The following is a 20119-nucleotide window of genomic DNA, read 5'->3' as shown; positions in this document are numbered from 1 at the left end:
TCTTCTGACTGCGAATTTCTCTTTTCTTTGTTATTTTGCCAAGAACGCGGCACGCGCATGCGTAGAAAGTACATATTTTAAAAAAGACCGTTATCATTTTGTGATTTCATTTACTTATCATTGAATGGTTTTAATTTTTCGTGTATTCAGTCTTGTGTTGTGAATTTTTAATTGCGAATAAAACATTGTGATTTTTGTATTCGTGCTCGTAGCTCATTTACATTTGTAAATTATAGTGGCTGTGTACATATAAGTTTTAACCTAAATTTGCCTAACGTTTTCCACCGGATTTTATATATATGTTCTGCGACTGGTAAGTGATGAATATATGATGTGGAGAGCAAAAAAGGCCTGTTGTCGGCAAAGTTATTTGGAGAAAAACGTCAAAAAATTTGCTTAAAGATACACAATTGTATTTGCAGTCTACAAAGTGCTAACTCAAGCCATCTTTTTAGCTACAAAAAAACCAGGTCTCAATTTGATCAGAAATCAATCAAGACTCAAAAATAGCACTAACTAAATTTTGGAAAATGCTGACAAGGCCCTTTATGCTTTTCACATTAAACAATAAATATTGATGCGTACACGCAAAGTATTATGAATTATATTAATATTTTTAAAACTTATTTGCTGAGCAGTTTAATTTTCCCCATCATAGATTATATTATATTATACAATATGGATAGGAAATACTTGATATTAGGTAACCATCTGTACATTTAGTTAATTAATGTAATATCTTCACTTCTAGATTTTACTGTAATAAACCCAGATTACATGAAACATTTAATCTGTGATAAGATTATTATCAAAGCCTATAAAAAAAAAAGGACTTAAGTAAATATAATACAAGCATTGCTCATAAATTTAATCTACCGTTAATCTATTATAAAGGCCTAGGTCAATATTTTGTTATTTTTATAATGGTTAAAGTTAAATAATAATATTTGACAATTTTGAATTTGCTACTTTTGACATTTTCTTTTGGAATTAAGCTTTGAAATATAATAAGGTAATTTTTAATTGTTTAGGTACAAAATAAGATTAGATTAAAATCAAGTAAATTAAAAAAATTTTAGGTATCCAATTATATTTTTGTACATACTGTTATAAAATATAAATAAGTTATATAATATGTATAACATTATGTTTTACTATAAACAAATTAAATAATATATTAATTATTATATTTCAGTGAACTTATTCATTATGACAAAACATTTAAACATAGATATTGACAGTATTACCTTGGATCACAAGTTTTCAACAGAAAATCTTTTTATAAACTTCAGGAACAAATTAACATGCTTGGAGAATGAAGTATCGGATGTATATACTCAAAAAGTAGAAAAACACTACCGAGAGACAAGTAAGAATTACACGATATATAGTTTTGTATTTATAGTAATATTGCAATGTCTTCCTTCCCTTAGGATTATTGTCCGAAGCAAAAATGCAGCTCAATTGTAATCAAGATAAACTTAGATATTTGACAGAAAAGTTGGATCAAGATCGGCATACCTTACAAACAGAAAATGAGCGTTTGGATGCTACAAATAACGAATGCAAAATGTTAGAAGTAGAAAAAGAGAATTTGTCGGATATGGTTGCTAAAAGTAAAGAAGAATTGGATCAAGTGTCAAGAGGTAAAATATATTATTCAAAATCATCAACTTATTATTGTTGAGTAACAAACAATTATATTTACAGATAAAAAAGAGTTGCTCAAGAAACTTAAGAAAGAAATAAAATCGTTCCAAGCTGGTGTTAACATGTACGAACGTTTTATGCAGATTGTTATGAAAATTAAATATGAAGATCTGTCTGTTCTTGTTGAAGTAACTATGGAAAATTCCAATAACCATAAAAACTATTCTGTTGTTTTTAAAGAAGACAAAAATGATTTCAGACGTAAGCCATATCTCAATATTTGTTTTAGTAGATTTATAAATCTTATTAGACAGAGTCCAAAAAAATAAAAAAATACTACGGCATAAATAAAAAATCCTCACCACTGTATTAATAACTGTATTATCGTCGTTACCGCGAAAAAACCTTCTGTGCCAATTTTACGATTTTGAGGTTTTGGTATCCTTGAATACAGAAAAAAATAAGCTATCATATGATAAAATCTCCAACGTGCTATCTCCATTGAAAATTAAATGGAAAATATTAAAATCTCCTTTGTATTACTTACTATAAATTGTTTTATACGTTTTAGTTAGTCTCCTGAACAATTAGGTTTTTGCACATGGGAGTTTTTTTCGCGGCAACAACGATATACTAAAGTTTAAACTCTAAATTAAAATTCTTGCAAAAAATTGCCTATACCTTACTCCTTAGAAATGAGCGGTGTAGCTTCCTCTTAAGTCATACTATATCGTTTTCCGTTTTGGTTTTTTTAACTTTATTCTATGTTTCTTCACACCGTTTTATAACCCTTTGACAAGCAATGATGTTAATATACATTTTTAAAAGTTTTGCCAAGTAAGTATATCCATTTTTACCGCCAAAGTTTTTTTGTTGTATAAGTTGTTATCTAATAAGCGATGTTATAAAAACCCAGGGTGAATTATCACCCGCTTCACTCTGTTAGCTGTAATTTGGACTATGTTATTGATAGACAGACATTATTCTTTTGAGTAGTATCTGTGGTTTCTTAATTTCCACGTCAAAGGGTTAAGCATGTTTTCAACCTTAGTTTTACTGGCGGACACCCCCATTCAAAAAATCCTGGTTATGCCACTGATGTTAATAAAAAATGTATATTTATGCTTTAATAAAACAAACAAGTTCTTAGTAAGACCAAAAAAGCTTATTTACCATTTCTTTTGTTATACAATTTACATTTTATCAACAAGTATTATTTTTAAAGGTCGTAAATGATTTTGTTAGATTTAACTTAAGACTCCTAATATTTTTACTTCCTGTTATTTGAGGCCAATATTTTTTATGTAATGAATATTCCTTGCATGGTTCTACATAAATTAAATTCAAGCAAACGGCGGTTAACACAATTGTTAAATATTTTTATATTTATTTCAATAGTCTAAATTGTTAAATATTTGTGTTAGAGACGCTTTGTTTTCACTTATAAGTGCAGCATATAAAAATTTATTAAAAAAAAAAAAAATATTTTTGAATATTTATCACCATAAAATTAAAAAGTCCCACTTCTTTATTTAATTTGATTGTGTTCAGTTATAGGTATTACACCGAGTAATCAATTAATCGTCAAGGCGGGAGCCTTATACAACCAGAACAAAGATGTTCAAGGTTTATTAGCGTTCATATATCACATGGATGAATAAATAATTCATTGAAAGCTGTGATTAGATACATATCAGGCTTATAAGTAACATGTTTAATACTTAATATAATATAATTTATATTTCATTGTTAATTTAAGTTTCAATAATTAATTGCTGTATTTTTTTTTTTTTTTTTATACACCATTTATATCAAATATTTTTATATATATATTATTTTAATTTATTCCACCACATGTGTAAATATTCTCATAAGATTATTTGATTTTTATGACAACCCTAACATTTTGATTTAATTAAATAACGATGTAATAACGAATAAAGCATTCAAACTTATTATCAAATTATAAGATCAGTGCTGTCAAAATGATATCTGTAGTACATCAATTTAATAATAAAACTTGTACTGCCATTTTGGTTGTGTACAAATGAAAAAACCTTGTATTAGTATTCTTCAACATGTCCGATACAGTCAACGTCATCGTTGAGAATGTAAGTGGTAATAACAAAAAATGGTAGCTACAATTATGCATAGCTTTATAAAAACTAATTATTTAAAAATGTCAAACATCAAAACAATTTTATACACACTGTTTTTAACGTATCATTAAATTTACATTGTACAACCATTTCAATTGATTTAGAAATATTTTATTAGATGTCTCCATACTTGATTTTATACAAACACAATAATGGTATAATCTACAACATCTCCGGATTTGTGGGTGAAATTTGGAAAATCGTTGAAGAGCAACTATCTGTCAAGTACACATGTCATAATAAATAATTTATTATTTATAAGTTATAATTAGTTTTCATAATGATAAACGGCTTCGCGTCAAAGCTATGAAATTTATTTTACATTCAATTGCCTGTGGAAGAATTTTTAGTACCTACTGGTAATGTACTGTTACCCATAATTATATCGCCAATGGTTAACTGCGGCAATACGGATGCACCGTTTGATGTGTTGGTTATAATAATTTCTGTTGGTTTTTGCTGCTGTTCAATTCCATATTTCTGGTTCTGTTCCTGTTGCTGTTCTTTCTGTTGTTGAATTTGGTCTTGTTGGTGCTGTTCCTGTTGCTTTTCTTGTAGCAACTGAACCTGATGTTGCTGGATCTGTTCCTGTTGTAGTTGAACTTGATGTTGCTGGATTTGTTCCTGCTGTTCTCGCAGCTGAACTTGAATTTGCTGATTGTTTTCCGGTCGCTGTTCTTGCTGCTGTGGCCGATACTGTTGCGGTACCGGTTGTGGTTGCTGCTCTGGTATTGGTTTAACTTCCGATTCTTTTGGCCTTATGGGGTTTTGCTCTGAGTGAAATTCCGTAGCAGCTAATTCCTCAACTACAATCGGTGTAGCCGATTTTACGATAGGAGTGATTTCAACGGTTATAGGCCAGTTGTTGTTCTGAAAGTATTATCATATTATAAATAACTTTTAATCACTTGCACAGTTATGGTGGGAAAATAAAAATCCGGTTTCAGAAAAAAAAACTTTTTTACTTTTTAAAAGCCGTATAAATATAGAAAATAGGGCTATGAAAATTCAATGGTCTAGTAATTTTTATTTTGAAAAAATGTATTTATTTGATAATGCAATGTGAAATTTTACTGTTTTATAGTCAGTTATTAATAAATAATATTGAAGTAATTAATAGAAATTAAAAGAAGGAAAAAAATAGCTTCGTCATCTACCCAACAATCCGCTATACCTATACCTTAAAAACTACTAGAGCCAAGAAGTTTTTATTCAATACTAGTTTTTAACAACCAGTCGTTATTTTCAATGATTAAAAATTTTAAAAAGTATATGAAATAAATAGGATGCTATTTAACTTTTTAAAATTACTACAAAACTACCCTAAAAAACCATTTTAATAAAATCAAGATTATATTTGAATCATTTTCAGCTGAAACAATTATTTCATAGTAATAATTAATAATCATTACTAGTACGTAATATTTAGAAAACTCTTTACAAATATGAATCTAAATAGTTATTTAGTTAAAACCTTATAAATAAAATAAAAAAACAATTTTTGAATTTTAATTTGAAAGTGAAAAAAGTAGGATTTGCATGCACATTGCACAGTGTGTATAGTAAATGCTTCATGCTTGTATATTGAATCGTATATCTAAAAAAATCCTAGTTTAACTCATCAATTCATGATGTAAGCAAAAAATACATTATTCCACAATATTTCGTGCAAAGGCCTTTTACAAATTGATGTATAAGTAAATTAAAATTTGTCCAAAAATGTCACATTTTTCAAATAAGTTTTGACTTATTTTTTTTCGCCCAACAAAAATGTTGTTTTTGTTAGTTGGAAAGAAAACAATATATGATAACATTTTGTTTTGTTTAAGAAAATAAATGTTTGATAACAAACCATTTGTTATTGGCAATACATTTTATTATCGAATGTAGGTATAGCAATTTGTCAAAAATAATTTTTTAAGAAATATCGTGAATTAATTAGTAGTTTAATTTTTATTTTTCAAAATGTTTTTATACAACAGTCTATGATATCAATTTTTCACAAAATTGTACGTTTATTTTAACCCTATTCTAAATTAATTATTTTTTATATTAAGTATTAACTTTTGAAACTCAAACATATATACATATATTTTATCAAAAGTAAAATAAAATTTACCAAGTATGTTGACTAGTCGATAACCAGTTTTGTACAACTATTTTTAAAGTTTAGGACGGGAGGAAGGGTGGAGTGTAGTGTTAATTTTCTCAAGGCGAATTTTTCAACCGCATTTCCGCACCCGTCTTAACATTTAAACTATAATAAATTTTAAAAGTAATTACTCAAAACTGGTTGTCGACCAGTCATCATTTTCAGTAAATTATTCTTAGTTTAAAAATATAATAAATTATATGCGTTATAAGTTTTAAAAAGTGGATGTACGAATAATTAATTTGGAAGGGGGTTGAAAATATAAAAGTTTGTGAAAAATCGAGATCACGTTGTATAAAAACACTACGAAAAATAAAAATGCAATAATTAAATTAAACCCTTCCTAAAAAAATCACCTTGTATATTTTAAATATAGAAACTTTTTTTCCAAATGCCATTGCAAATGCATGATTTTAAAATGCCATTACTAGCGTATAGATAAAATGTTTAATTCATAGTTGATCCTTCTTACCTGGGCTGGTATCACGGGGGGTGACGGCGGCGGATCATCTGTCGGAGGGAAAATACTCTATATTATAATTAATTATTACAAATCGTATAAAATTAACCACCGATCACCCTTAGTTACTCGGAGCTCGGACTTACTCCTAGGACTCGTTGCCCTGCTGCAGACAGCGAGCAAAGGATCAAAATCCACGATCCCTTCATGATATGTTGGTGATATGTATGCCTCGACTTTGGACGGATTTCCGACGGTCCAGCCGCCTGCGAACGATGGTCGTTTACGGAATAAAAATAATAGATAACGGTGATACAATATTATTGTGCAGTGTTAATAAAACAAATAATTTTTATCGCGTGTGTGCATTAATGACGTGTTGACGTCGGCCGGTCTGAGACGAATCCAACATAAACTGTACGATGAGCGTCTTTATTAGATTGACGGCGGAGAGTGTGTAAATATTATCGCGCTTTAGTCGACTTGTCGTTTGCACACAATAAACGTGTCATTGAAAATGTAAAAACAAAAGCCGAGACAACACACACACACAAATGCCATTGTGCGTCGTCGTGTATCGTGTCACGATAAATAATTATCTCCGTACCTATTTGAACGATTATACATGCGTGTGTTGGCGAATTTTAAATTGCCAAACGAGGTGTTTAACGTTACGTTATTTTTTATTTTTTTGTACCAGACAGTAAATTGAAGACGAAACGATGACTTAAAAACACGCGCCGCGAATGTCGTTGAATAAAAGTACCGTTATTATTATTAATACGCTTTCCTCGTCAAAGTTTAATGACTGTATCATCTCCAGACAAATACATGCACTTGTAGGAAAGCTATATATATATACATCAAGTTATGTAACAAGCATGTTGGCAAATTAAGCTTTCTGACCGCTAGCCCGTGTTTGCAGAAAATCGTTTTAGAAAGTAGAAAACTAGCCCTAACCGCTGAAGCGTACTTATCTATAAATTGCTTTCACTTAATTCAACAATATATATATAAAACATAATATTACCTTTTTATAAATAATAACTAGACATTATTATTATTATTATTGAAATATTTTACAATCAACGAAGTATCATGTATAGTTATAAGTTAAATTATAAATATAATAATATTTAAAAAACGAGACACTGAGTAAATGAAATTGTTAAAGCTGTATTTGTATTAATTAAGTTTAAATTTATTGTGTTTGTCTTAAAATCATAAAAAAGTATTTGCTAAAATAGTTCATAAAAATAGTTTTTGTCCTATATATCAATACCTGGATATCGTAAGCCAGTATACTTCAAATATTTTAATAAATTAACCGAATTTTCATTTTCCACACACGGCACACCACATATATTTATTATTAATGTCTAGTATTTTTTCTTTTTCTTTTATCGGCAATTCTTTTTTTTTACTCAGTTCTACTGTAGCTACTTTCAAACCCGTTTCTGATTGAGTTCCGATTAGAGCTTTAATAACAACATAACATATTACTGGATGAGGGCTATAAAATTGACTATTGAATGTTCTGTGGAAGCTTTCAGCGGCGTTTGTAGTCCTAGAATGTTATGAATTGTAATTAATAATTTATATTATGTATTAATTTATTACGAAAATTACCTAGGATATTATCTAATAATATCCACCAGTTGAATTTCCGTTCAATTCCATATCCCGATGTATTTGTTGATAAATAGCAACAAATTATAGTGTTCAACCGTTTGATAAAATTGTTAAATATGGCAACGTTAGAAAAAAATAAAATCTATCGATAGCCGTCAGACACAGTTTGGCCGGGCATCTTCAAAACAGAAGTTTAAATTTATACATAACACCATATTAAAAAAATTTAAATGGAATTATGTTACTGGATATTCAAAAAAAGTGTTATAATATTATCAATATATTATTTTTAAGTGGAACTAATATTTAAATACCTACTCTTTGTCTTTGCCATTACAGGAAAATTGGATAGTATGTATAGGTAGTCAATAGCCGACCAATAGCAATACAAAGAAACAATAAACGAATAAAATATGTTAGAAACAAACGCTATTATATCAGTCTATTTAAAAAAATTACCCTCAATGACTCTTTATTAGCCGCTGTATAAGTAAAAGTACATTCATTTTATTTTTAATTATAATTTTGACAAAATTCGACTTTACCGAACTCCTTAATAATACAAAATAATTGGCAGGCGTGACATTCTCATAACATATAATAATCATACAGAAAAATCTCAAATCGCCCTCCCCCTCCCCCCACAAAACCCTCATATAAAATATTTGTTTGGGGGGGGGGGCTACGGAAAATTGTCTTACGCCTATGATGTGTTGTAATAATTATAATTTGTACATGCTATTTGCTAATATTTATTAATAATAATAAACAATTAACGTTGGTTAATAATCTGCTCAGGAGCAACTACTCGCAAGCCGGATTCACTGTCGGCAGGGACATGTTGAAGGATGGCATTGCAGATGTCCTATTAATACCAGTGATAGTAACCACGACGGATGTTCAAGATTTTGACTTCACGATACCTATCACCAAGAGCTGGTTCGAATGGATCACTCATATTTGAACCCGCTGTAGTGTAGTAACATTATTCATAACTCTGCATAGGTATGAGCTTTATTCCAAATATACGGTGAACCGGGCCACTTCGGTGTCGTACCTAGTCACTTGGAGTCCCGAGGTGTGGGCGGCGTTTGTGTTGACCACTTTACTGATCGCTCTATGTGTGTGGACGGTGACGAAAATCAGGTGGGTAAACGTATTATATGAGATATAGTTGGTGTCATTTTTTTATTGTACACAAGAAAAAACATAATTTCGAACTGTTGTGCACAACGAAAAAAATACATTTTATTGTTTTTTTTTTTTTTTACCCCGTTTGTTTAACATTTTTGATACCACATTTATTATCGCACTGACGGTTGATAACAGTTTTTATCCAAAGTTATACGTGACAGAGGACTCGCAGTTAAAAATATAGTACACCGTATATTATAATATTAAAGCAACCGTGTAGTGTGTTCTAGATCGAAACACACGTGACAGGTGTGCCGTATTAATATAATTGTTCAGTGTTCGCACGTCAGAACTGTTACTACAGTTTCAAGTAGTAGGTATACAATTGTTACGAATTAGCCCGTTTGCAAATAATCGAAATGACAGTCAATGGATTTACTCCAGAATTGAGTTATTAACGTTTTCTGCTGACGCGTTCGACAAGTTTAGATTTTGTCCACCGATTCTATCGATACAATAAAATGTATTTTCAAAAGACCGTTGAAATGGGCGTTGACTAGAAGGAGGTCTCGACTACCTACATGAGAAAACGCATCAATGCCTGGTGAGTCTTGATCTGACGGTTAAATCAATTCTACCAAACCGTATACAGCCGGACTATGCCATTAACTATGATTATTAGCCGCGGAGGCTAATCATAATAATTTAACAAAGGGAATACTTTGCTCTGAATTCGGCCATTTCGTGTGAACGTTAATATTCGGTCGAAAAAACCTCTTATACCGTTTGGTCCAGTTTTACATACGGTTATTTAAGAAACGCTCTGTTGGAATTCCCGCCCGGTTATCTCCCTTGACCGCGCGACATCTTGACCCGCAATCGTATCGTTTAAAATAGTTACGAGTGACGGGTCAATTAATATTTTAACATTTTTAATGTATGTAAAAATGTCTACGCAAACAATTAAATACGTCCTTGCGCGTTTCTCAATAATGAAAACATCTAATTATGAATTCGGAATATGAACTGCAATACAAATATTATGGTAATACTTATAATATACACACACATGTATCTATATATATAGCATAATTACAACTAAAATATACCAACTCGTTAAATACTGGCGCATTGTAAATTTTCAAAAAAAAAAAAAAACTTCAGTTTTACAAATTTCATCTGCTATTGGTCGACCTACAATATTTTTTTTCTTCTCATGACTCATCAGTCATCAGTTTGATTCTTAGTAGCTATCGCGGTATCTATATAGAAGGTGAATTTTGGGTTTAAACCGTTCATTAATTTGTGTGATTTATTACCGTCAAATTATTTTATTTTTAAATTTTGCAGTTATTACATTTTTTTAATAATTTTATGGCAAAAACAACAAATCATGAGTTGGTACTATTTACTGAAACTTAATTGATTTATAAACAATTTAAGAGAAAATTGACTAAATTAAATAATTGACTTTACGTATGTGTGTGTATTTTACTCATAACCAACTTTGTCAGCAAGTGGTCACTTTTCGATTTCCACATTGCATAGATCAATTTATCATTTATGTATTGAATTTACTAGTTACAAAAAAAAAAAAAACTAATAACAATTTCTTTTGAACAGTGTAAAATTGTTGTAATCTGACCTAACGATCTCGAGCATCGTTACCGGTTAAGGCCATGCCCGTTCAAACAATTTTGTAAACAATTTTGTATTTACATATTTCGATCTTGTGTGCAAATTTAAGTATGACACACGTGTACTACTGCGAAGTACAGTGGGTGTCTGCTCCGTGTAGGCACACTAAAAGCGACTAAAAATCAATATAGTACGCTGTTGTGTGTGCGTGTGTCTGCGTAACTGAACGTTTTTCACCCCTCCAATGAGCTCTCGAGCTTTGTACCAGGACCTTAGGATCTCGACTGCGCCGTTTTCGGTGTTCTCGCCGCCGCCGCCGCTTCGTTGCCATCCCTTTTTTGGCGGCAAAACTTTACTTTCAACAAGTAGTGTTGGAAATTTTGTTTTCAGATCCTATACGGGAACGTCTGACGATGAAGAGGTCATCCGACCCAACATCATTTCGTGCATATTCGTCGTGTGGGGTTCAATCTGCAGCCAAGGTTAGTTGAATAGTCGAACGTCGACTAGCATACTATAAAAAGAAAAAAAACCAACGTTAATTGTCCGCAGGACTCCAGGCCGGCAGTACAGCTTGTTCCGTGAGGACCGCGACGTGGGTCACTCTAGGATTTGGGCTGTGCATGAGCACGGCTTATTCGGCTGTACTGTTTTCGCGGTTGGCTGTGGGCAAAACCGAAATGGCCGTATCGTCGTTGGAAGCCGTTGCCTGGTCAAACACATTTTCGCTATGCGTCCGTCGCGAGAGCTTCGGGTTTCTACTATTCAAAGTGCGCTTTATATTGAATAGCTGAGTGGAAAAAGGACAAAGTTCCAAAAACACGAAAACTAAACCGAGATAGTAAATTTGTAATTGCAAGGTAGACTCATATTATGCGCGTATAAATTATAATACTCCGTTAAAACTTTATTCGTGAATTATGTATAATTTCTATATGAATTATATAGGAAATAAGCGGTTTTTTTTAATTTTTCCGAAAGTTTGGTGTCGAGGAATATTGTTCCATTTTCACTCAGCTTTACTATCGAACGTGTCTTTATTATACAACAATCGAATTTTGATATTTTCATCTGATTTTTTTAAAAAACCACTTTCATCAATGCTTTTTATAAAATTAATTTAACATGAAGTATAGCACTCCATCGTTATATTATAGTAAAGTGTAGAGAGTATGTCAGTATGATGTTTTGTACATTTTATATGCGATTCTAACTACTTACAGGTACATATAAAATATTATTAGTATTGAAAGGGACTTTTTTTTTTTACTATTGATAGGCATTAAGTCAGAAAATACATACAGAATATTATTTAGATATTTTAACTAATTAACATTGAAAGTTGTCTTATTTTGTGCCTATATAAAATCCATTGACGATTATTGATTATAATGTATAGGTGAAGGAGACGGATCCGTTTATTATGGAAAAGTGGACGAACGTGGTGAACCGAGCACCTTGTCCCGAACAGCAGGCAGGCAATATAAAATCAGTGGCCAAGTCTGTTTGCCAGGATAACGTTTTGGCTTTGGAGACTCCCATGATTATGTCCAAGGCAATGTACGATCAAGACGGTTGCAGAGTGGTGTCCGTAGCCGGGCGACACGCTGTGGCTTACGTATCGTTTCTTATGAAAAAAGGCTTTCGCCACAAGGCTTCTGTTAATCATATGTAATTATCTCTTTATATTATTTTTTGTAAATATGTCCAAAATGTAAATACTACTAGAGCGGTAAAGTTTTGTTTTAAATACTTCTAATCAGTCTTAAGTTTTTCTTTATAGTATAAAAGACTTTCTTTCCAAAATGATTTTACAGTTATTTTTATAAAAATATCATGTTACCCTTGACTTTCAATCATGTGAACACAAATCATCCTTTTGAAATTAAACTTTTTTTATACTGGTGACTAATTTTCTGGTCTCTCAAATATTTAGAGTCATTTACCATAGTTCTAAATCTCTTGAAGTAATGGGGTAGACTTCTGACTTACGACATTTTGGTCAATCTTAATTTGTACTTTTTTAAAACAATAATGGACACAAAGCGGCCCCAGTAGTACCGCGTTCTGACGCAATGGCTTTTTCAATGATATATCGTATGACAGGTTATGTTTTTTTTAGCGGTGTCTATCAAGTTTTACCAAAAACATCAACCTATTTTTACAAATAACTTTTATATTGGTTAGTATGTCGCAAATGTATTATTTTGTCAGGGCCGCTGTTGATTAAGAGGACGTCATTGTATTTGTAGGTATTATGGTGTATTAGTACTCAAAGTTAAGACTGTCGTTTGAAGATGTTTTCAAAATTACGAAAATATGAGGTTACGCTAGTTTAAGCTGCTAAAATTCAGAAATTTATTAAAGTCAGATCTAGGGATTGAAAATGTTATTAAGCCAAAATTTTACATTATTGGCTATAACTACAACAAATGTTGCTTTAAACGAATATCACCTCTAAAAGTGATTATATTGCCATCAACCTTAAAGCAACATCCTAAAAATAATTACTAGTCAAGTGGTGAACAACCAGTTTTGAATAATTAAAATCAAGTACGAGTAAAATAAAAAGATAACGTCACGTATCAGTTTTCACCTCTTCTCCTATTTTAATTAGAAAACACTGTACCGGCATACGCTATGGTGAATTTCCTACACATAACCAATAAAAAAGTTACAAAAGAAGATTGTAGTTTTAAAATATTTGTTTAGGAAAAGACAGCCGTTAGAAACATTTTCATTTTTTCGTACAAAACCAAATGCCAATAATATAGTTTAATCGGTTAATAGCGCCATCCGTTGACCGGGTTCCGTTCAATAACGTCACCGCGGTACAGCCGCTAGATAGGGTTGTATGTAATCCAAAAGCATTGATTAATAATACTGTTTTAATAATAATGTATTGTTAAACGGTCTACACACTAAACAGCTCAATAGTTGGACTGATGGGAATTTTGTTTTAGATTGCTACGGCTGTTGACAACGGGCGTGTCAAATTATCTGCAAAAGAAGTGGTTGTCTAAGGAGTTCCCCGACAGCACTTGGTCGGGTGCCGAAGATATTTCAGTGACCATAAGCCACGTAGATGGGTTACTAGTCGGGTTTCTGTTGGCCGTTATTGTATCTTTTTCTGTGTTGTTGATCGAACGGACTGTGGCCAAGTACAATTCTTTTCAACTGACCAAACGACGTTTAAACGACAGGATCGTAAGAAGCATGGGTAACCGTTCTAGATTTTACTGACACGTCTTATAGTACCTACCCATAGAAATTGAGATAGTAACTATTAAGTTTTACAAAAAACATAAATATAATATGATCACAAAATATCAAAATTATATTATAGCTTACAGCAAAAAAACGTTACGTTACAAATAGCAATTATAAAAAAATAAAGGCATTTTAGAAAAAATTTGTTTATTAAACATTTGGACACAATTAATGTTTTGTTGTCTAAAAGTACACAAATAACATTTGTAGAAATAAATTGTACGCACATTTAGTGTGATGGTTAAACTTTGATAATAGTAATTGCAAATTTAGCACTTAGAAAATACCAGCAATGTTTATAATATATTCATTGTTGTGTGATTATTTTTCTGTTTAATAAATCATAATATATTCCGACTGTCTGAAATAATTTTTCATTGTACAATAATTTCAAGAGTAATACAAGATATGGTAACCGAGCGATTTACGCCTATTGTTTATACAAAACAAAAAGTGTCAATTTATAAATTTAAACAAAAAAAATGTTACACTCGTCTTTTACAGCCATAATATATAGACACTAAATAATTAATAATATACTCTAGTTTATACTAAAAATATAAATTTTAACGTTTATTTAAATAAAAAATAATAATAATTTAACATCATTTAATTCTCACACAGCACAAAAAAAATTTGTCCAGTTATTTTTAAGATGTAGTAATAAATGTCAATAAAAAAAAATGTTTGACACATTTCTACGATATTTTTTAAATATTAATTTTATACTTTGCTGTCTGGGGCTAAATTTTTAAACGTGATTTGAGTCACCGGTGTAAATAAAATAACATAGATCTGCCCTGCCCCACAAAATAAACGGTCTTCCCACCGTTTCGGACTCGTCTCGTTGTAATACACCTCCGAAGCGATAGTTACCGTTTCGCTGTCTCGGCTACAGTCTATACTTGCAAGCACCATATCATTCGACCAGGGGATGTCGTACGTGTTCTGCCGTGTCTAACGTATGGTCGTGTGTTATGTGGCTTTCTTTGTACAGTTTGCTTTTTGTGGTATTTCTCACAAACTGCTTTTCCTTTTCAGCAATTTTTATTTATTTTGACAATGGCAACTTACCATTATCAAAAGAAAGCCACATGACGCGACACGACAGGACACCTGCGGGTCGAGTTAGCTTGATGCTAAGGGAGCGGGGTGCTAGATAGCGGTAGGAAACAAGGAAGCCAGTCGGCAGTCAGTATAGTCACACGATAGCGGGAGCTATTGCTCCGAAAATGGATTCTGCAATGAGCGATGAAACGTCAGCATAAACTGAAGACATGGGTACAAGGTACATCCGAAAATTATCCACATAATATAAACTGTTAACTATAATCAAATGTAAATGCGTATAATGCGGGCTTGATCCCTCTTGAGATTTTTTTTTGGCCAACTAGTAGTGCAAGTACATCGGATTAGTATTTTATACAAATAATAATAATACAAATTGTATTATCATACAATCGTTTCCATTAAACTGAACTACAATTGGATATTCCAAATGATTATTGAGAATTAGGTTGTTTAACATCGTCAAAAATAAATAGACGATTATTAATGTTTTTAATTTACGTATTAGGTATTTCTTCATAAATCTTGTTAAAGTTGAATATTTTGAGACATTAATAATACGTCCCTCAGTAGCCAATAGTACCTTATTAACTACACTACATACTAATGAGTTAGACATAGGGTGTTATTTAATAAAACAAAAAAATGAATAACCTTCATGGTGTCATAATAAAATATCATACTTGAATGGAGTTCAGCTTTTTATAGTTTTTCTGCCCTATCGTCGTTAGTAAAGCGTATCAAACGAATCGGAGGTAACTTATATTGTACGTTTGTAAGTACCTATGTGTTCACGCCCACTCAATTCTGTTGTATACTCCCCTATATTTGTCGTACAATAATTTTATCACACACACACACAAGTACAACCGAACAACCCAGAATCGCGTAAATAGCTACCGGTGAAATATTTTTATTATTGGAGTTTAACGAGCTCTTGGTTTGTTTTTAACCAATACAATTTTTTTGTAATAAGTGCATTAGCATTGGCAAACACACAAAAACGGTCGTTTACCTAAAACAATGTTAAAAGGATCTACAATAAAACAAGACACACGGACAAATAGAGTATCGTACCTTCAAAATAACATCTGTCTGTCCTATAATCAATACATAAATATATAAAAAAGATCGATAAAACAAAGCCTTTTTCACGCCTCAGTCTTACCGTATGCTATTTATTGGCAGTCACTTTGTTATGAGATTTAAGGAATGACTATATGTATATTATTATGTAGGTGGCGTGTAAAATGATTTTACATAATTTGTGCTTTTGACGTGTTCAACATTAGAGTTGATTTTAGTGTAACCACGCCTTGCTACCCCAAACGGCTCTCGGGCTTATGATTATGTTACAATATATACTTAGACTGGACGGTTACGACGACCGGTAATATCCCAGTATAAAATCTTCTAGGCGTGTAAATATTATGTCTGAAAAATAAATTTAATACGCTAATGCGCGACTGCGTTAATAATTGATTAATGGTTCATTAAAATCGAATGGATCAATCACGAACTACTAAATGATGTTTAAGGAACCGCTAAGTATTTCATATTTATTTATTCTATGGCGTTAGGACAGGAAGGGGTAAGATTTTCATGTCTCGTTGAAGTACCGAATAAATTTAGTGTAGTGGTGGAATTATAGATAATGAAATAGTACTAACAAGCAGTAACAAGCTAGTACCTAAGGTGGCTAGTAAACATATCAAGTTTCTGGCTAATATTTTAGTGTTTTCATAATATCTGGCCTAAAAAAATTCATAGGGAATATGACTGTTAAGCTGTTGAATTTATTTTTCAGTTATACATAATTTGATCGTTGTGAATACAACACATAATTTAAAATAACAGCGTAACGCTTTTTTGATAACACTTTTTTCGGTTATGTGCCAGAGCTAAGACATTCCCACCCCACCCCCCATCCCTTATCTCTAACCTCTTATCTCTTACCCCCTTTCTCCTATATCTTATCTCTTACCTTATTTTGTATAAATGACAGGTCGCGCGTTTGGTTTTAATGCGGTATATCACAATTTTGCTTTTTTGTTTACTATTGGGCGATTAATGGGCATGTGTTAGGTGAGGGAAATACATGACGTGACTTCTGGCAGGTATATAAATACATAAATATATATTTATTTACACCGACAAATAATAAAGTGGAAAAACCAGTGGACAAGTGGTAAAGTTTGGCAAAAGTTTTCCCGGGTCATAAAATCCTGACAAATCCTGCAGCTTGCTATGTGTATACGTCGGCGGCACGCCGTTTTACTATAAGTAGATACACCGTACTTAATCCGAACCATATAATATATTGCACATACAATTATTTCTATACATGTATTAAATACAAAGAGAATCAGACAGTCATAATTCAATATCTTGTATTCAAGATAAATATTTTACCCTTTCTAATATGTATAAATACCTAGATGTTTTTCAAAAAACCAGTATAAATAGTTCAAGAACAGAAAAAACATCTCTTGAACCGATCATGTGTTATCACAGATTTTACGCAATACAGGTAGCAGATACTAAAATTGGATAATTTCAATCATGATATGCGAAATTGCTTTAACTTCGGAAACTAGTGTTGACAAAATAGGCCATTTTAACGCCCGTCTAGTTTGACAGTATAATATTTCTGTTAATAATTTCTTTTCGCAGCTTAATTCCAGTCTCATTGATGTAACTCATTAACGAGATTTTAAGAAAAAAACCCAAACGTTATCCGAAAATGCACTAAGTCGAACCAATTTTCCTTTTAATCCATTAACAGTTAACTGTTGAGTGACTTAGTCTGTAGATTTAACGTGTCAGTACCACATTTGTTTAATATTATAATTATAATAATAAACAACAGCTGTTGTTGAAACTTAAATGAATGCTAAGTCGTTTTAATTTATCGAGAAAGTAAATAATTCTATAGAAAGCAATTTGTTTAGCTTTGTTTTGTTTGAAAATTTTAGGATGAATATGAATGGTGACCATTATTTTCATCATAATGACATAATGCAAACTTGTTTTTTTTATGTTGGGCGTAATTAAATAATACCAAAAATAATTAAATGAAATAAAAATAATACGGTTAAATGTTATTTTTTTTTTTTTAATAATTAACTAGTTTAGCTTTAAAATTAGTACTGAAATCATAGGCCAAGCTATACTTAAATGTTAGTTAATATTAAACTGTACAGTAATTAAGTTGTGTAATGTTGAATGTTTAACTTAACCTAACTGGTGCGAACTCATTAATATAAGTATCCATAGTTTTGTTTTACCTAATAAAAATGTTGTGTATATTACGGTTGATATTATAGATAATCTCGATTGTACTTGATAGAATTATCAGGCTTTTAATTTTTTCTCGATAAGAAATTGACTGTATTTTGTATTTATGATTTTTTTATTTTTATTTCATAACTTTGAGATGTAGTTTACGATACGACAGATGCAACTTTCTAAATAACTATTACAATTTAACAATACAACGTGAAATAATGATTCGGTTGCGCGGGTCATTCCCGTGCACAATGAACGGTAACAGTTAACATGGTAATACTTCTAAAAAAAAAACCGAAATTAGATGAAACCGGGATAACTAGGATAATAATATAATATAATAGTCAATCCCTGGCCATGAGCAAAGCGGGTAATGTGTGTATTCTTAAATACCGCGACGGATGTGTCCTCATGAAAAATGGCCTACACTGTGAACGCATTGACTTCCGGACCCTGCAGTTTATATGGCCAATATAATTAACGGTAGGTGGTCTTCCAGCTGTGTGTCATGTCCAAATGCTGTGAATCCAGTCTAATTTCATCGAAACCCAGTCCCGCCGACGTCTTTTGTATTTTTTCTTCCTTTTTTTTTCTGTAAGAATGGAAAATAAAACAAATACGTTTTAGTAGTGCGTAGATAATCAATTTCCAAATAAATGATCGTCTGCTGTATGGCATCTAAAGAAATACCACGTTAAGCTAAGAGAGATGAGGGTAAAACCAAAACGATTCACGTCTCGGTTTAATAGAATTAAAAAAAAAAAAAAAATTCGACAGGGTAACGGCGAAACGATGGTAACAAAATGTAGCTCATAACTTAATAAGGGTAACGAACATTTCTTAAAACAAGCTTATGGCCTCTAAATATAATTATAATTGGCATCGTCAAACATGCTGCAAAATACAATTAAAAAACCGTTAATTCAATATCATATTTGATTTTAAACACTTGTCGTGCTAGGTACTACGTTTTAGACATTTATTATTTATATAATTTTTTTTGGTCTATAAACATTATTGTTTGACATGTGTCAAAGGCATAGACTTTGCACGGTCAGTACCGGGGTCTTGTCACCATACTGCAGGTACCTTAATACTATTTTGTGGTCTGCGATTATTTTTTCCCTATAACCTTTCATATCCCATTTTTTTTTAATGCTTCCCGAATTCCTTTCCTAACATTAACAACTACCTGTTGAAGAAACGTCTTTTTCTTGGCATATCATACAAATAAATCCTGTTACTTGGAAATTTCTAGAACATTTATAAGAAAATTGTTATTTATGGTTGTAATAAAAAAAATTCACCATTCTCAAAAAAATAAAAATGTTAGTATTGTTATTCGTTGAACAATAAAGAGTACAGTTAACTGTGGGTAAATTCATTTTCTCATTCATTTTTTCATTTATTTGTTATCAGACGAAAATATAATAGCACTGAAAATTATTCTCGAGAAATGGAAAAATGAAAACAGCTCGTTTAAATGACTTGGGTCTACACGGACTAATCTCTAATTTAGTATTTTTTGGCCAAAGATAATTACATTTTTACTATTCTGTATTCGCTTTACAACCGGCTTAACGCTCTTATTTTCGATAAAATTAAATGGGATTAAGATTAAAACTTTTAATTTCATATTAATTTATAATTTTTAAATAATAAACATAT

General features: G+C 31.3%; 3 protein-coding genes across 5 annotated transcripts; 2 read left to right on the top strand and 1 right to left on the bottom strand.

Annotated features, from left to right (window-relative positions):
- Nucleotides 1-111: 111 nt before the first annotated feature.
- Nucleotides 112-3817, top strand: LOC126838857 (uncharacterized). Of its 3 annotated transcripts, none has more exons than XM_050573620.1 (5): nucleotides 112-313; nucleotides 1196-1369; nucleotides 1434-1646; nucleotides 1711-1911; nucleotides 3202-3801. In XM_050573620.1, exons 2-5 carry the CDS (start codon nucleotides 1210-1212, stop codon nucleotides 3309-3311), a joined length of 684 nt encoding a protein of 227 aa, XP_050429577.1. In that variant the 5' UTR covers nucleotides 112-313; nucleotides 1196-1209; the 3' UTR covers nucleotides 3312-3801. The 3 variants fall into 3 exon arrangements, with proteins under 3 accessions (XP_050429577.1, XP_050429576.1, XP_050429575.1); XM_050573619.1 differs by lacking the exon at nucleotides 112-313 and adding an exon at nucleotides 342-592 and having other exon boundaries at nucleotides 3208-3817; XM_050573618.1 differs by lacking the exon at nucleotides 112-313 and adding an exon at nucleotides 348-592 and having other exon boundaries at nucleotides 3202-3806.
- Nucleotides 3818-3898: 81 nt separating this feature from the next.
- LOC126838858 (alpha-protein kinase 1-like) lies at nucleotides 3899-7008 on the bottom strand. The gene is made up of 3 exons (XM_050573621.1): nucleotides 6568-7008; nucleotides 6434-6490; nucleotides 3899-4679 (listed from the first exon to the last, which is right to left on the bottom strand). The coding sequence occupies exons 1-3, from the start codon at nucleotides 6628-6630 to the stop codon at nucleotides 4134-4136; spliced, it is 666 nt and encodes a 221-aa protein (XP_050429578.1). The 5' UTR covers nucleotides 6631-7008; the 3' UTR covers nucleotides 3899-4133.
- A 157-nt stretch (nucleotides 7009-7165) lies between these two features.
- On the top strand, nucleotides 7166-14095 carry LOC126838856 (glutamate receptor ionotropic, kainate glr-3-like). Its single transcript, XM_050573617.1, has 7 exons — nucleotides 7166-7260; nucleotides 8852-8992; nucleotides 9059-9199; nucleotides 11216-11307; nucleotides 11378-11595; nucleotides 12225-12496; nucleotides 13789-14095. Exons 1-7 carry the CDS (start codon nucleotides 7226-7228, stop codon nucleotides 14066-14068), a joined length of 1179 nt encoding a protein of 392 aa, XP_050429574.1. The 5' UTR covers nucleotides 7166-7225; the 3' UTR covers nucleotides 14069-14095.
- The last annotated feature ends 6024 nt before the right edge of the window (nucleotides 14096-20119 follow it).

This window comes from Adelges cooleyi, unplaced genomic scaffold (assembly GCF_023614345.1).
Source record: "Adelges cooleyi isolate 19-005CV unplaced genomic scaffold, UGA_ACOO_1.1 ACOO_flye_CR_arks_rails_tigmint_CR_PRNA_30, whole genome shotgun sequence".
NCBI classification, from domain to species: Eukaryota; Metazoa; Arthropoda; class Insecta; order Hemiptera; family Adelgidae; genus Adelges; species Adelges cooleyi.
This window is presented reverse-complemented; position numbering and strand designations above follow the sequence as displayed.